Genomic DNA, 14,493 nt, shown 5'->3' with positions numbered 1-14,493 from the left:
CACACACACACACACACACACACACACACACACACACACACACACACGCACCCCCTACAACAAAAGCTGGCTAATACTAACTACATCACAGAGGTAGCAAGCAAAGTGCCATGTGAAGTCTGAGGAAGGAAAAGATCAATGCTGCCTAATTTGGAAAGGAAAGGGAAAAAGATGAATAAAAGGGAAGACTCCTTAAAGGAGACAGTTGAATTAATTTGTGCACATCGGATGTGCAGCAAGAGCCTACAGGATATCATAAGCAAAGACATAGAGGTGAAACAACACCAGGAGTTTATATCAAGTTGTTCAGTCCAGTTAAGAGTGTAGAGAATAAAGAGGAGAGTGGTAAAAAAAAAAAAAAAAAAAAAAAGAAAGCAGGAAAAGTGAAGTGGTCGTTAAGCCAAAGAGTTTGATGTTTATCAGTTGGCAATTAGGAGCCAAGGAAGGGCTTTGGGCAAAGGAGTAGCACTATCATATTAATGCAGAGGGCAGGTAAATCTGACAACCAATTGACAAAGGGTTTCATCAAGAGAAGCAACAGAGCTAGGACGGATGATTAGGTGGTTGCTGCAATAGTGTAAGCAGGTGGTAATGACAGCCTACATTCTGGCAGCAGCAATGGGAACAGGGAAGAAGGGATGCATGCAAGCTATTTGAGAGATGGAATCTACATAACATAGTAACCGATTACAGAAAACAGGTGAAAGAAAGGGAAAAGTAAAAGATAACACCAAGGTTTTCAACATGGGAAACTGGGCAGTACAGTGACAGAAATGATCACATGGTAAGGATTAATAGGCTTAAGGGGAAAGATAAGCATGATTGTGGACATGTCTACAGGACAACCAGAGTGAGATGTATGTCACTGATGGTAGAGTCACCAGAGCTCAGGTGACAAGTCCAATTTGGAAATCAGATATTAAGGTTAAGAAGCCACGGGAGTGCCAAAATTGCCAAGGCAGAAAAGGAAGGGAGAAAAAGAGGGCACAGGTACACAATTTAGAGCTGGAAGCAATCTTGGAGGTCATATGGATCAAGCGCCTCAATTCAGACTACAGGAAATTGAGGCCCAAAGAGGAAAGTGGCCTGCCCAAGGTCACAGAGGACCCCAAATGCAGTGCTCTTAACCATTACTCCAAACTATGTCTTCAGAACTTACTGGAGAATGCACACACCAAAGATAACAGGACAAGCAGCAAAGGAGAATCGAGCTGAAGGAGCATCGAAGAAGAGGGAGCAGCCAGAGTCAAATGCTGCCAAGAGGTCAATGAGGATAAAGACTTGAGTAAAGCCGTTAGGATTGGGCAACTGGAAACCTTTGCAGAAGAGATGGGAACATAAAGCAGATTTTAAAGTGTGCAGGAAGACAAAGCATCCGACAGAGATCTTTTTCCAAGAAGCTTAGCAATAAAGAGGAAGACAGACAAGTTAGATTGTGACAGAAAGGCCAAAGGAAGACTTTTTTAGGATTAGAGAAACCGTAGTACGTTGCAGTATGAGAAGAGCCCAATAAAAGACATGTTTAAAAAAAGTATTGAGTGAGAGGAAGGGGAAGATTGCTGGAAAGATTCCAGAAAAGGAAAAAGGCATGTGTTCAAGGCATAGAGAGAAGGAAAACCTCCAACATGAAGATTCTGTCATTATGGTGCATTTACTCACCAAACTGATTAAGAAACTAGAGGCTCAGAAAGGATAAGCCATTTGGTTAAGATGATCAAGTTAACTTGTGGCAGAGCCAGAACTAGCACCTAGTTTTCCAAAATCTTGGCCCAGTGAGTTTAATTCACGTGTGTGTGTGTGTGTGTGTGTGTGTGTGTGTGTGTGTGTGTGTGTGTGTGTGTTCAAATCCTACCTCTGACTTAAACACTCACTAGCTGTGTGACCCTGGGCAAGTCTCAGTTTCCTTATCTGTAAAATGGGGATAATAACAATACCTTTTTCCCAGGGTTGTTGGGAGGATAAAATGAGGTAATATTTATAAAGCACTACGCTTTAAAGTTTAAAGCATTATATAAATGCTAACTATTATTATGCTGTACGGGGAGAAACAAGGGAGGAGGAAGAGTTATAGGGTAGAAAATGTATCTGAGTGAATGGATGGCTGGAGTGTATGACCCCAGCAAGTTTACAGATAGGCCAGGAACTAAATAAATGCTATGAACACTGCTCTAAGATTTATTGAAAAGGTTATCATTGAATGAATCACTTTTGAATGCAATACATACCAGATACAAGTATTTACAGGTCTCACTCAGAAAGAAACTTTCCATCCGGTCCTCTTTTGATTTGTCTATGACATGATGTAATGTAGCATAACCACATCTGCAAAAGAATTGTGCTTTTACTCATTCTCTACCTAACCAGTAAAATAAACTTCCTAGATATGGTCTTCTAAGAGATTAATAACCAAACTCCACATAGACAACCACATGAGCTTCAATGCTCTCTATTCTTGTTTGAAAGGGCAGTAAACATACTAATGGGCTAATCTAATGCCAATGGAATGTTCTGCAATATAGACAAGACCCCATTTCATTTTTGGCCTCAATTCTTAACTGTAGTAACAAAAGACTTTTAAGAATTTTTTTTTTTAAAGTCAACCAGAATTTGATTGAGGAACAGTAATTAGGCTATAAGTGGTGGCAGGTTATAACTTGCAAAGTCACCACCAATAAACAGCAAGATGATACTATTGATTGAAGTCTGAAAGTTTACAGACTAGAACTGGAGACTTTATACCATGGGATCTTAGAGTTGGCAAGTACCTTCAAGGTCAACAGACTCACGTTAAAGAGAAAAAACTAAAGCCCAGACTTGTCCAAAGTCACAAAACTGGTTGATTGTGGAGCCTATATTAGGACCCAGGCCTTCCAAACCCTCATGCTGTACTCTTTCAAAGACACTGCCTGCCTCCCCTTTTATTTCCAAATGCAATATAAAACAACATTTCACAGAACAACTCAAAACAGGGCCAAAAAGTGGCCAACAAAGAGAAAGGAAGGAACTTCAAAACTGACTTGACTTTTGTATACTTTTCCAGGCTCTGAAGAATATCCATTCCTACATGGAGGTAAAAGGGATTCTTGGTTGCCTAAAAAGAACAAAAAAAATGAACATAATCTAGCAAAAGAAATAGAAAAATCACCTCAAAACATACATCAGATAGCTTAGAGCACTAATCCTGATCAAAGGAAGGTAGGCACAGAGCAAAAGGAATGTTTTGGGGTACTTCAAGAATATGGAAGAATTGGGGAAAACTCATTTTTTATATATCACTATAACCCACATCTATAGTCTGTTTTGTTTAAGTTTTCAATGGTCTCAGAACATCTTGCTCCAGGGATATTGACTTCTGCTCTCTGGAGAGCACAAGGTCAGGGTTGAAGATAAAAACATAGCAATGCTCAAACACTGACTCCTCATCCAGCATAGGGCAACATCAGAAGCCAGGCTTTTATTACCTTAAAGGCCAAACCCAGGTTCTACTTCTCTTTAAATAACTGGGAAAACAACAAGCAGACAGAACACTTTTTGCCTCCACCTCTGCCCCAGGTACCACCCCCCCAAAAAAGGACACAATCAAGCTCTGCTGATAACAGGAACCAGGCCTTCCAAGAAAGCTTAAAACCAGGTTTTGCTAGAACTCAGAATCACTGACTTTGGAGTCAGGAGATCTTAGAGATCATCTTATCCTCAACATTTCCTCAGTAGTTTCCAGAAAAAGCTTCCTGGCCACATCTGGTTGAGTGCTTTCACCAATAAATTACTATATTTATACCAAGGAACAAGCAGTTAATTTTCTAGTCATTTATGTTGCAAATTAGAGGTCCTATTGAATTCAGACACATGTGTCATTTAGTGTCAAATATGGTATCTCTGCTGTCATTAAATCATACAGATCCAGAAGTTGTAGGTAAAGAATTTGAGAAATGCTGTTTTTAAAATGTCATGGATACACTGGACAATGATTTAAGTTTGAAAAAGTTAAGAACAGAAATGAGGAATTGGATAAAACAAGAAAGAAGAGAATGGAGAGAAAAGATCTAAAAGCTGAAACTCAATAAAAATGACACAAAAGAGGAAAAAACAGACCAATGCCAAGGCCATCAGTTAAATATTATACCTTCACTTTTTACTGATTATAGATGTTATTTAAAAAAAAACTTCAAAAAAAAAAGGGAATGGTGTGGTTATCTTAAAAAATTAAGATTGCTTTTCTTTCTGTTAATTAGTTGATACCCCAAACCAGGGGTGGGGAACCTGCAGCCTCAAGGCCACAATGTGGCCCTCTAGATCCTCAAGTGCCGTCTTCTGACTAAATCCAAACTTGAGAGAACAAATCCTTTTATTAAGGGGATTTGTTCTATTAAGTTTGGATTCAAAGGGCTGCAACTTGAAGACCTAGAGGGCCATATGTGGCCTCAAGGCTGCAGGTTCCCCACTGCTGCCCCAAACCATTACACCAATCATTACTCTTTCCTCTTCCTTGATTTCTCTCCCTCTTTCTTCCACAAGGGAAAAACAGCCAGGATTCCACAGGTGCTGCTGGCTGGACCTGAACCAACCACAGGCTCTCTTTCTCCACTGCTTAGGCAGTGAGTTTTTAAAATGTGTGTATCCTCAGGAAAACAGGATGTCATCGATAAAAAACAAAGTATTCACATACAACAAAATACTTATAGCATCACTTTTTGCGGCAGCAAAGAATCAGAAACAATGTAGATGCCCACCAGCTGGGGATGTAATAGAATATTACTGCGCTGTAAGAAATGACAAATGTGATAAATACAGAAGCACAGAATGACTTATATGAATTGATGATGGGTGACATAAACAGAATCAAGAAAACAATGTACACAATGACTACAACAGTGCAAACTGGAAAAAACAACAATCATAAATCAACGTAAGATGAACATTACAGAATTACAAAGACTAGGCAATAGCACCCAAAATGAAATGAAAAGACATCTTCCCTCATTACTTTGCACAATACACATTACATGTACTATGCACAGGTGTGGAACATTGCACATGTTTTCATATTTTTTAAATGTATTGATTTTTCTTGCTGATTCTTTTTTCTCTCTTTTCCTTTAAAAAAAAATGTCATATAAGATGGTTCTCTGGGAAAGGGAGAAGAGGTTTAAAGGAGAAATTTAAGTGATGTTAAAAAAAATGTCAATAACTTTTAATAAAAGAAAAAAGATTCAAATAAAAACATCAAGCAGGAATCCTCTTGGATTCCTTCATAATCAAGGACACAAGAAAGCTGAGTTTTCTCTGCCTGAATACCTATCTCACGCAAAAATACAATAATGTGGGGGTCTTTTTATTCTGCCTACTATATTTGCTGACAGCCAAAATTTCATGTTAAGCACATGTGCTCTGTAAATATTTATGGGTATATGTATTTATATTGCAATACATATATGTATAAACACACGTACATGTAAATGCATAACAGGTCTCTAGTTCTATGAGAGGAACTCTCCCTCGACCCAGTTAAGCTCCAGAGAGTTATGTAAGACACATAAAGGTTAATTTGCCAAGGGCCAAAAAGTCTATGTTTCAGGGGCTACATATGAAACTAGGTCTTTCTGATTCCAAGCCCAACACTCTATCCACTACAACACACTGTTCTTGTTTGTTCTCATTCTCTCTCTCTCCATATATATATATACATACTTATATGTATATATTCACATACATACATATACACACATGCGTATACATACATACACATATATGCATATGTAATTATATAGGATATATAATCCTATATCATAAAATATAATATATTCTCATATTATAAAATATAACCATACAAAATTATATATTATATAATAATTATGTTGTATATAACATTCTTTATATATCACACCACAAATATTTACTATATATTTACTTATGAACACACACACACACACACACACACACACGTTATATAACCCTGGACTTAATGCAAGTCACTTAACCTCTAACTAAGATGATAACATACAGACAGAGCAGTTGTAGACCCACATTCACAGAGGGAGTTTCCTAAACAAACAAAACCTCAGGCTAGACCATACATATTTAGGTAATACTTTTACATGTCTACTAGACAGATATGTAAATGTTTCCCCCACCCTCAAATGAACTTGCATACCTGGTAAAGGAGATAGGTTGACTCCACCAGCTCTGGTCTCAGAGGGTAAAAGAGGACATCAGGGGCCTGTAGTTGCCAGTTGTACCGCTCTGGGAGGGCACCATATCGCTTCCAGATGGCATAATAAAAGGCGTGAAGGCAGATGGCATCTTCCACATCCCCTATTAATACCTAGAGAAAAGATGGAAGGGCAATTTGATGGTCACTTCCCCCAAGGAGAAAGCTCTTCACTCCAATTCAACAGGAATAATTTTCTATTCTATAAACTTTGCTGCAGCTTATCTACAGACATGGCTGAAGACATGCTGCCAGAGAGGAAGCTAGGCTGGACATCTGAGCAAACAGAATGATTTGGCCTATGCATCCTCATTCCGTTAAAGAGTTTCAAACAGAGAGGCCAGGAAGTTTTCAGAGGTTCTATAAGTGCATAGAGAAGCATCTCAATTGCCAGTTACTGGAAGAATTCAAAACTCACTTCAAATCAGCCTGTGGAGTGCATTTTTGTGCTTATCTGAAAGTGAGAGCACCGGCCATGGTGGGAGGGGGTCATTTCAAACAATGAGAAAGTCATAGTGGGAAGCTTGCTCTTCTAGACTAGGGAGGAACTAAGAGGTTATCTGGCTTCTCTGCTCAATTCCTCCCTGATGACAGACAGCTTTACCACAGCTGATTCTCTGAGCCCATCTACACAAAGCTGCCTCCTCTCAAGCCTCCCTGAAAGCTGGGGGCATTCCGGCTGCAAAGAGCTTCCAAAGAGGGGCAGAAGCGTCACTATGTGCTTTAAAGACAAACAGAGACAGCACATCATCAACAAAGACTTGCTTTTCAGACATAGCAACAGAAGACTCCATCCAGGACCCATATGAACAGACAAGGAAGCAGGCTGGCCATGCACTGCAAGTGAGGGACGGCTGACTCATGACCCAAATACTGAACTGGACAGTAGGAAAGAAACTTGAAGAAGACTTCTAGCAAGCTGAATGGATCCTCTATGGAGGATCTGCAGAAAGACAGGGACAAGAATTGCTGAGGATATCCAGAGGAGGTCAGGGGACAAGATCGGTCCTGGAAACAGGCAAACCCACATAGAGGAGATCTTTTGTTATTGTTGACTAGACCTGTGACCTCATCTATGGACACAGCTCCCAGTGAGAAACTCCCTCCACCAATCAATGCAGATATGCACTGGCTCTGAAACTGGAGTCTTAAAGAGTCCTCTGGAGCACTGAGGGGTTCAGCGACTTATCCCAGGCGACAAAGACAGCCTGTATCGGAGTGGGAGTCAATTCCAAGTCTCCCTGAGATCCACTATGCTACAGGTGAGATTAGAGGTCCAGCACAAACTGACAGGGATAAGGGAGACTGTCTTGGATAGGCTGGCCACTGAAAACCAAGGACTACAAAGCAAAACCTACCTTAAAAAGAACTCAGTGTTTTCAAATAGAACAGGAACAAATACATGCCTGGCACACAGCAAGTACTTAATAAATGCTTGTTTAATTAATTAATAGGTAGCATTAGTCATAGAATCTCAAGCGTTGAAAGGAATCATAGAAGCCACACTGTCCATTCTATTGGCCAGTAGAGGCCTCTGGAGCCTCCCCGACAAGTAGCCTTCTCATCTCAGCTGACCACTCCCAGGGACAGGTAACTTACAACCACCCTATAGGGGCAGCTGGAGTGCTTCAATCCTTCCTTTACCATTCACCCATCATTCCCAGTGACTCTGCCTACAAGTCAAAGTACTCCAAATATCTGAAGAGTGATCATGCCCTTGGGAATTGACTGTCCAGAGGGGAGCACCAAAAACTCTTGTCCTCTGTGGAGAAGCTTTGAAGCTGGCGCAATCTCTCAATGTTTACACACCGATGACTATATGACCAAAGATCTGGTAAATCTGACTATCCAGATTTCATTACCTTGTATACTCTGGAAATTCTCCTGTCTCCTCTCAGCCCCCAAACACACTGAGAGGAGTCTGACAAATTAGATCAAACTAAACTTTAAATGATGTCCAATTCTGTCTCACCCAAAACAGAACAGCCGGGCTCAGCTCTCATTCTTTAATTGTCTATTTTGTGAACTCCCTGCAGGAACCACAGCTTCTCCAGTGGCCCAGTCCAGCTGCCAGAACTACAGAGCTAAGGGGGAGAAGGAGTCATGAGGATAGCATCAGAGCTAAGCATGGAGCGTCCCAAATTTACTTCAGAGACAAATAGAAACTTTTGGTTTACCTGGTTGATGTTATCTATATTTATCCCTTTCCTATTGGTGCAACTAAAGATCTGGCTACATTTGAGAGAAAACAATTCATAAAAAACATTTTTAAGCTTCCCCTACTCCAAGTTGCATCTGCAAAATATTAGCTTCCGAACCCTTAGTCACTGTAAAGGCACTGCCTCAGACAAACTGAGGCCTGGGAAAGACCTTAATTTAGAAAGGCCAAGGTCACCCGCTGCATCTCACGCCATTGCCAGTCATCTTGACTGTCGTGTCACTGGACTTCAATGACTCTGGAGGAGAGAGACAGTCTGATGACTTTGCATGGTTCTGCCTCACTTGAATCCAGCTCACTTGAAAGTCCAGACATCACCCTTGTGATGTCCTTGGTCATCTTTGAGAACGAAGCGTCTAAACTGATCTGTGTTTGATTACTCCCGCTCTGATTTGCTCTTAGGTACAAGCTACTGGCTATAAAGATTAGGGGAAAAAAAAGACCCTAACCAGGACCTAAGCAATTCTCAAAGTTATTTTCCTGCTGGGGGCATCAAATTAGTCCAAGAAAGAAGGAAAAAACCAAAACAAGGAGCATTCACTACTCCAGAAGGTGGCGTTACCTTCTTTTCTTAAGGAACTTAACACAAACCTACCTGCAATCCAGGGAAAAAAGCCTGCAGAGAGTCAATCCAGGTATTCATCAGCTGGCCACTGAACATGTTGACGTTCACATACAGTGGAGGGTCTCCTTCACCTTCATTACAAGCTTCCCGGCTACAAAATTAAACAAAGCAGAAAGGGCTTTAGTAGGCCCCACCATTTCTGAAAGGGACACAATGCTTAAGTTCACTTATCCACTACTTTCCTTTCAAAAACACATCCTTTTGAAAGTAACATTCATACCTGACTATAATCACTTTCTCTAGAGAAAGGAATTCAGTATAAAGCAAATCCAAATTGGACTTCACCCAAGGAGGCTTGGTTATTAAAGTTCAAGGAAGGCAGGTTGTCTTCTCGGGAGGCCTGGGGTTCTAGCTCTGGGTCTACCATTAAGTAGCGGTATGACCTGGAGTCACTCATGGCTTCTCTGAATGTCAAGTTTCCTCAAATCTAAAAATTCTAGAATTGAAAGAGGACCTACCATACATACCTAATAAATGCTTCCCGAATTGAATGTAATCATCCAGGTCCCATGGCATGGACCCAAAGAATGTGCCCTGGAAGCTGTGTGGCACACTAGACTTAAGTCAGAAAACCTGGGATGTGGTTCAGGTTCCTGAACAAATTAAGTTTGTGACCTTGAGAAAGTTATTCCACATCTTTAGGCCACTTAATTTCTTCATCTATACAACGGGGGCGGGGGGTGGACAATATCATCACTAAGATCCCTCCAACTCTGAATCGCTATGATTCTCTGATGACATAAGCAAAGCTCAAGTTTATTTTCCACTTTTTTCCCTTCCACAAACAAAAATTAGCAATCCTAGTCTTCTATGGTATCATATCCTACCTCCAAATACAGTCATTTAAGAGGGAGCTGCTACAATGCCAAAGATAAATACATTATGAGCCCAAGAAAACCTTAAGCACCACACAGCAGGCTGTGCAGTCAATGAGGGTCCAGACAAAATGACATATGTGGTCAAGGAGGAGGAATCAAGGAAGAAAGTCATTAGAGCATGGAGAAGGGAAGAGGAAGGGAATATGCAGTGATACAGCACCGACTATGTGCCAGGAACTTGGCTAAGCATTTTACAAATATTACAAGTCAGCTGAGTCCTCCGCAGCAATGATCTCCTGGCCTGCTGGACCTATATAGCAAGGGACAAGTAACTGTGTAGTACCGAAAAAGAAAATGCCATAGATCACCCAGATAAGCAATCAGAATTACCTAGACTAATCTTCAGCAGCACAAAAGCAAAAAGACCAAAAGGGGTGTCAAGTATAGAAATGGAAGGAGGTGGGGAAAGGGAGGAGGAAGGAAAAGGGGAAGGAGAAAGAGAAAAGAAAGGGGAAAAAGGAAGGGGAAAAGGGAAAAGGAAGGGGGAAAGAATGAGGAAGCTGGAAGGGGGTGGGCAAGAGGAAAGAGAAACAGAAGGGGAAGGGGGTGGGCAAGGGGAGGAAAGAAGGCAAACAGCTTAAGATCTGCAAGGCAATTTCAGAACACCTCTCATTTGTTTTTGCAATAGCCAAAAAGAATTGGGCATTAGACACACATACCCTCTTCTTAAATAGCTCTGAATACTCCGATAGGCAGCATTAAACATCTCTAGGTCATCGTCTTCTCCAAAGAGAATGTAAGATTTCAAGAGGTATTCATAGAAGGAATCCAACCCAGCCCCGAGGCCACTCTGCTTTCCAACCCAGTGGCCTGTTTGGATGTTCACAACATTCCCTGAAAAAAGACACAACATAGGACATTTCAAGTTTCTATTATCTAGCTCTTCTATATCTCAATCACACACTGCCATCTGACCTATCAGGGGTTATCCTAATTTGTAACCAGTGAGAGAAGGGGGAAAACCTTGGTTGTTAAATTTTAATTCAGCAGGTCACAGGGCAACAAACACTGAATTGGGAGTAAAAGGACCTAGATTTAAAAACTAGCTCTGCTACTTGTGTGACCTTGGGCAAGTCACAACTTCTCTGGACCTCAATTTCTTCATCTACAAAATGAAAGACTCAAACCAAATGGCATCTGAGGTCCATTACAATTTTAAACCTAGATCCCAAGTGTCCTATGAGTTATGGCCCTAATTCTCAACTCTTTGAAGCAAAAGAAAGCTACCAGATCATCTGTAACATCAGACTATGCCAATCAGACGACACAACGACAACTGGGGACTATTTGGACTAGTATGAAGTATAAGAGGTGACTAATTTTTTTTCAATGATTAGCTGTGGTTCACAAGTATCCAGGTCAAGGATGACAAAGTCTATATACTTGAGAAATGTTTTACAATATAAAGCATAACATTAGAAATGAAACCCATTTCAAAAATCTACCTTGACCTCTTAGACTACAAAATACACACACACACACACACACACACACACACACACACACCCTTCAGATTTAATTCAGTCTAGTAGTTGAGGATTGAGTTTTTCCCCAGAGGGAGATACCCCTGCCACTGCCAGCATATGTTTAACACCTAATTTTGGACATGCAGAAAATTCTCTCAGAGGCACTTCTCTTTACAGTGTCCTCATTTATGAGTCATTATGATTTATTTTTTAAAAGGAATGTGCTCAGAGAGACGTCACTTCAGAAGAGTCCCGACAGATCTCCCAGCCACACTCAAGGCAAAAGTTCAAGTGGAAAGGAACCAAAGGGGAACCCAACTGGATCCTTACTCCTGAGATTCCAATGGTTAGAGGAGGAGGTGCAGTGAGAAAAGAGAAGTGAGAGGCACAGGGAAGGAGGAAGACAAAGGCAGAAGAGGGAAGGAAAAGCAGTCCCCGTACCTAGGAGCCCAGTGTCATTGCTGCGAAGATTCCAAAGAGCCTTCACTGCCCGCCTGGCCACCCACTCAAACGTCGAGTCCCCCAGCAGCCGGCTAAGAATCCCAAACTCCACTAGCAAGGAGCCAGCACCAGCAGTGCAAGTCTCATTATTGCTGTCAGGGGGCACACCGCTCTTGAGATTCACCTGGAGACAGAAAAGCACAAGGCCACTCAACAAGATTGTCAAGGGTGCGAGGGAAAATTACTAGAAGGCCCTGATCCTGTTGAGCTACATATCCCTGGAATCCACCTGCACCGCCTCCTGAAACAGCAATCCCTGCATACCAAGCAACTCTCAGCAAGGTCAGCACCCACACTGTGACAGTCAGGAAAAAACCATGAACCGCTTATCCTTTGTGGGATGACGTGTCCCTGGCACTCACCTGCGTCTTCTACCCGGTTCTGGTAAATCCACCTCATTTTGCATAAAGGAATATTCTTGGTATGTTTGGAGAAAGGCTCAACTATTCTTAGCCCTACTGGAAAGCACCCTCTTTGCAGGTGGTTCAGCCACCTCTAGTCAGAACAGGCATAAGGCCCCTGGAGATGATGGGCATCCCCGGAGAAGGAGATGACTTGGTATCACCCATGACTGCACCCCTTTCCCTGTGAGTATGACCATGTAACTTTGGCTATTTCTATCCTGGCTGCTTACTTCCTTGAGGTTGCTAGCTGTACCCAGACTCCAGTCCTGGGTCCCTTCCTCCTCCCCTGACCTCACCCTGCTAATAAACTGCTTGCTGAAGCATCAGCTTAGCAGGTCAAGTTTTCATTTAACAGGAATCCTGAACCCCTCCAGACTTTTCCAGGAACACTTGCCTATAGCTCTGGGTCAAATGAGTATGACAGTCACTAGAAGTATGTACAAAGCACAATCAACATTTATGTGACCCAGGGAGAGGTTCCAAAAAGGAAGTTAATGAAAACTCTAGACCTCTAGAGGCTAGGGGAATCATTACAGTGCCACCCGCTAAACTACATTATTCCAGACCTGGTGGATTTCCATAGCTACCATGGCTCTGAGCATGGGGGTCCAGGACAAAGAGGAGTTATAAAATCACAAAGAATTTACAGGGTGTTACTGCAGTGCTTTGAACTCGGCCCCATTTACATTCAACCAGCTTTATTTCATCATCAGCCAGGCTCCAGGCTGTAGCAGTTCTCTTCACAGCCTCAGGGCCTGACTCGCGCCCCCCCACCCCCACCCCCCTCCCCGGCCAGGAAGCAGCTCAAAGCAGTAAAGCTACAAGGAGAGTTCTCATATTTAAATCAGCAGTGAGGCAGTGGATCTGCTGGACTGTGGAAGCCACATGTGAAAGAAACTACCCTTAAGGCCTTAGTTTCCATATCGGTAAAAGGAGGAAGTCAGACCAGCAGGCCTCTAACTTCAGTTCTAAATATATGATCTTTTGAACTTACTCAGCAACCTTTACCTAGAACCTAATGTATGCCGGAGTATGCTGAGGGTCTAATCTAGAATAAGGAGAAACTGAAATCAAGATCCCTAACCCAGGAGACCTTTATCCAGTGAAAGATACTCAGGCATAGGAAATGATTAAGGGACATCCATAGGGCAACACAGGCAAACTTAAACCATAGCATTGAAGGGAAGATCTCCTCGATGTATTATTCTCTAAACTATCCCATTCCCTTTCTCTGCTCTCTACCACCACCACCACCATCACCACCACCTCACCAAAAAAAAAAAAAAAAAAAAAAAAGGTTTTCAAAGAGTAGAAAGGATGTTATATTACAAGGAAAGTCTGAAGACCCAATGCAAAGAGGTTCACCTACCCGAGGATAGGGAATTCCAGTTTTTGTATTTTCAAAGGCAGGGAGCAATCTCAATGCCAGATCTCGAGCCATATGCAACAATTCATTATCATAATCCTTAATTGTCATGTCACCAAAGGGCTGTTTGGAGTCAGTTATTATTCTATGGGCAGAAAGGAGACTTCCAAGGACCCTATTGTGAATAAGAAAAAAACAAAGATACTCTCATGTTATACATGTAAATATACTTAAAACCCAAAGGAATTAGGCCTCAGTTTCATTATCTATAAAAATAAAGTAGTTAGACTGGATGATGTCCACCCTCCCAAGGTGAAATCAGACTGGCAAAAGACTGTATTTTTTATAGAATGGGTCCAGGGTATGACCTGGAGTCAGAGGAATGCACTTGGCCACCTCCTCTGGACATCCATTTCAGGTCTAATGAGACACAACACATTCTTGCTGATCTGTGTCACTCAAGTGGAGAAGAGTTGTTTCATGGGCAGATCACTTCAAAGGATACAAGGTGCCCTGATAATCCTGATCATTTACACAAATGACATTGACCCACCTTACAGGTTCCAATTATTCCTGGGACCAAACAACAAGCATTTAAGTGACTATGCTCCAGGCACAGTGCTAGGTACCAGAATTACAAATATAAAGAATGAAACAATCCCTGCTCACAAGGAGCTTACAATCTAACGGGGGAGGGGAGGGGAGGACAACAAATACATACACAAGTATGTAAAGAATAAATAGAAAGAAATACAAATAAACACAAAGTAGTTAGATGGGGGGTGGTATCAAGAAGGGCTTCACATAGAAGGCTGTGTTTGAGCTGG

General features: G+C 41.7%; 1 protein-coding gene across 1 annotated transcript in view; it reads right to left on the bottom strand.

Moving 5' to 3' along the window:
* EDEM1 (ER degradation enhancing alpha-mannosidase like protein 1) overlaps window positions 1–14,493 on the bottom strand; it is a 31,940-nt gene that overhangs the window by 1,991 nt on the left and 15,456 nt on the right. The window contains exons 4-10 of the mRNA XM_027863918.1: window positions 13,670–13,841; window positions 11,837–12,020; window positions 10,589–10,763; window positions 9,022–9,142; window positions 6,152–6,322; window positions 3,018–3,091; window positions 2,226–2,322 (exon numbers count right to left, since the gene is read on the bottom strand). Coding sequence (XP_027719719.1) covers window positions 2,226–2,322; window positions 3,018–3,091; window positions 6,152–6,322; window positions 9,022–9,142; window positions 10,589–10,763; window positions 11,837–12,020; window positions 13,670–13,841 — 994 coding nt within the window. The remainder of the gene's footprint in view (window positions 1–2,225; window positions 2,323–3,017; window positions 3,092–6,151; window positions 6,323–9,021; window positions 9,143–10,588; window positions 10,764–11,836; window positions 12,021–13,669; window positions 13,842–14,493) is intronic.

This window comes from Vombatus ursinus, unplaced genomic scaffold (assembly GCF_900497805.2).
Source record: "Vombatus ursinus unplaced genomic scaffold, bare-nosed wombat genome assembly UNPS02014773.1, whole genome shotgun sequence".
Lineage (NCBI taxonomy): Eukaryota > Metazoa > Chordata > Mammalia > Diprotodontia > Vombatidae > Vombatus > Vombatus ursinus.
Note: the sequence above shows the minus strand (reverse complement) of the source record. Positions and strands in the feature narration are given on the sequence as shown.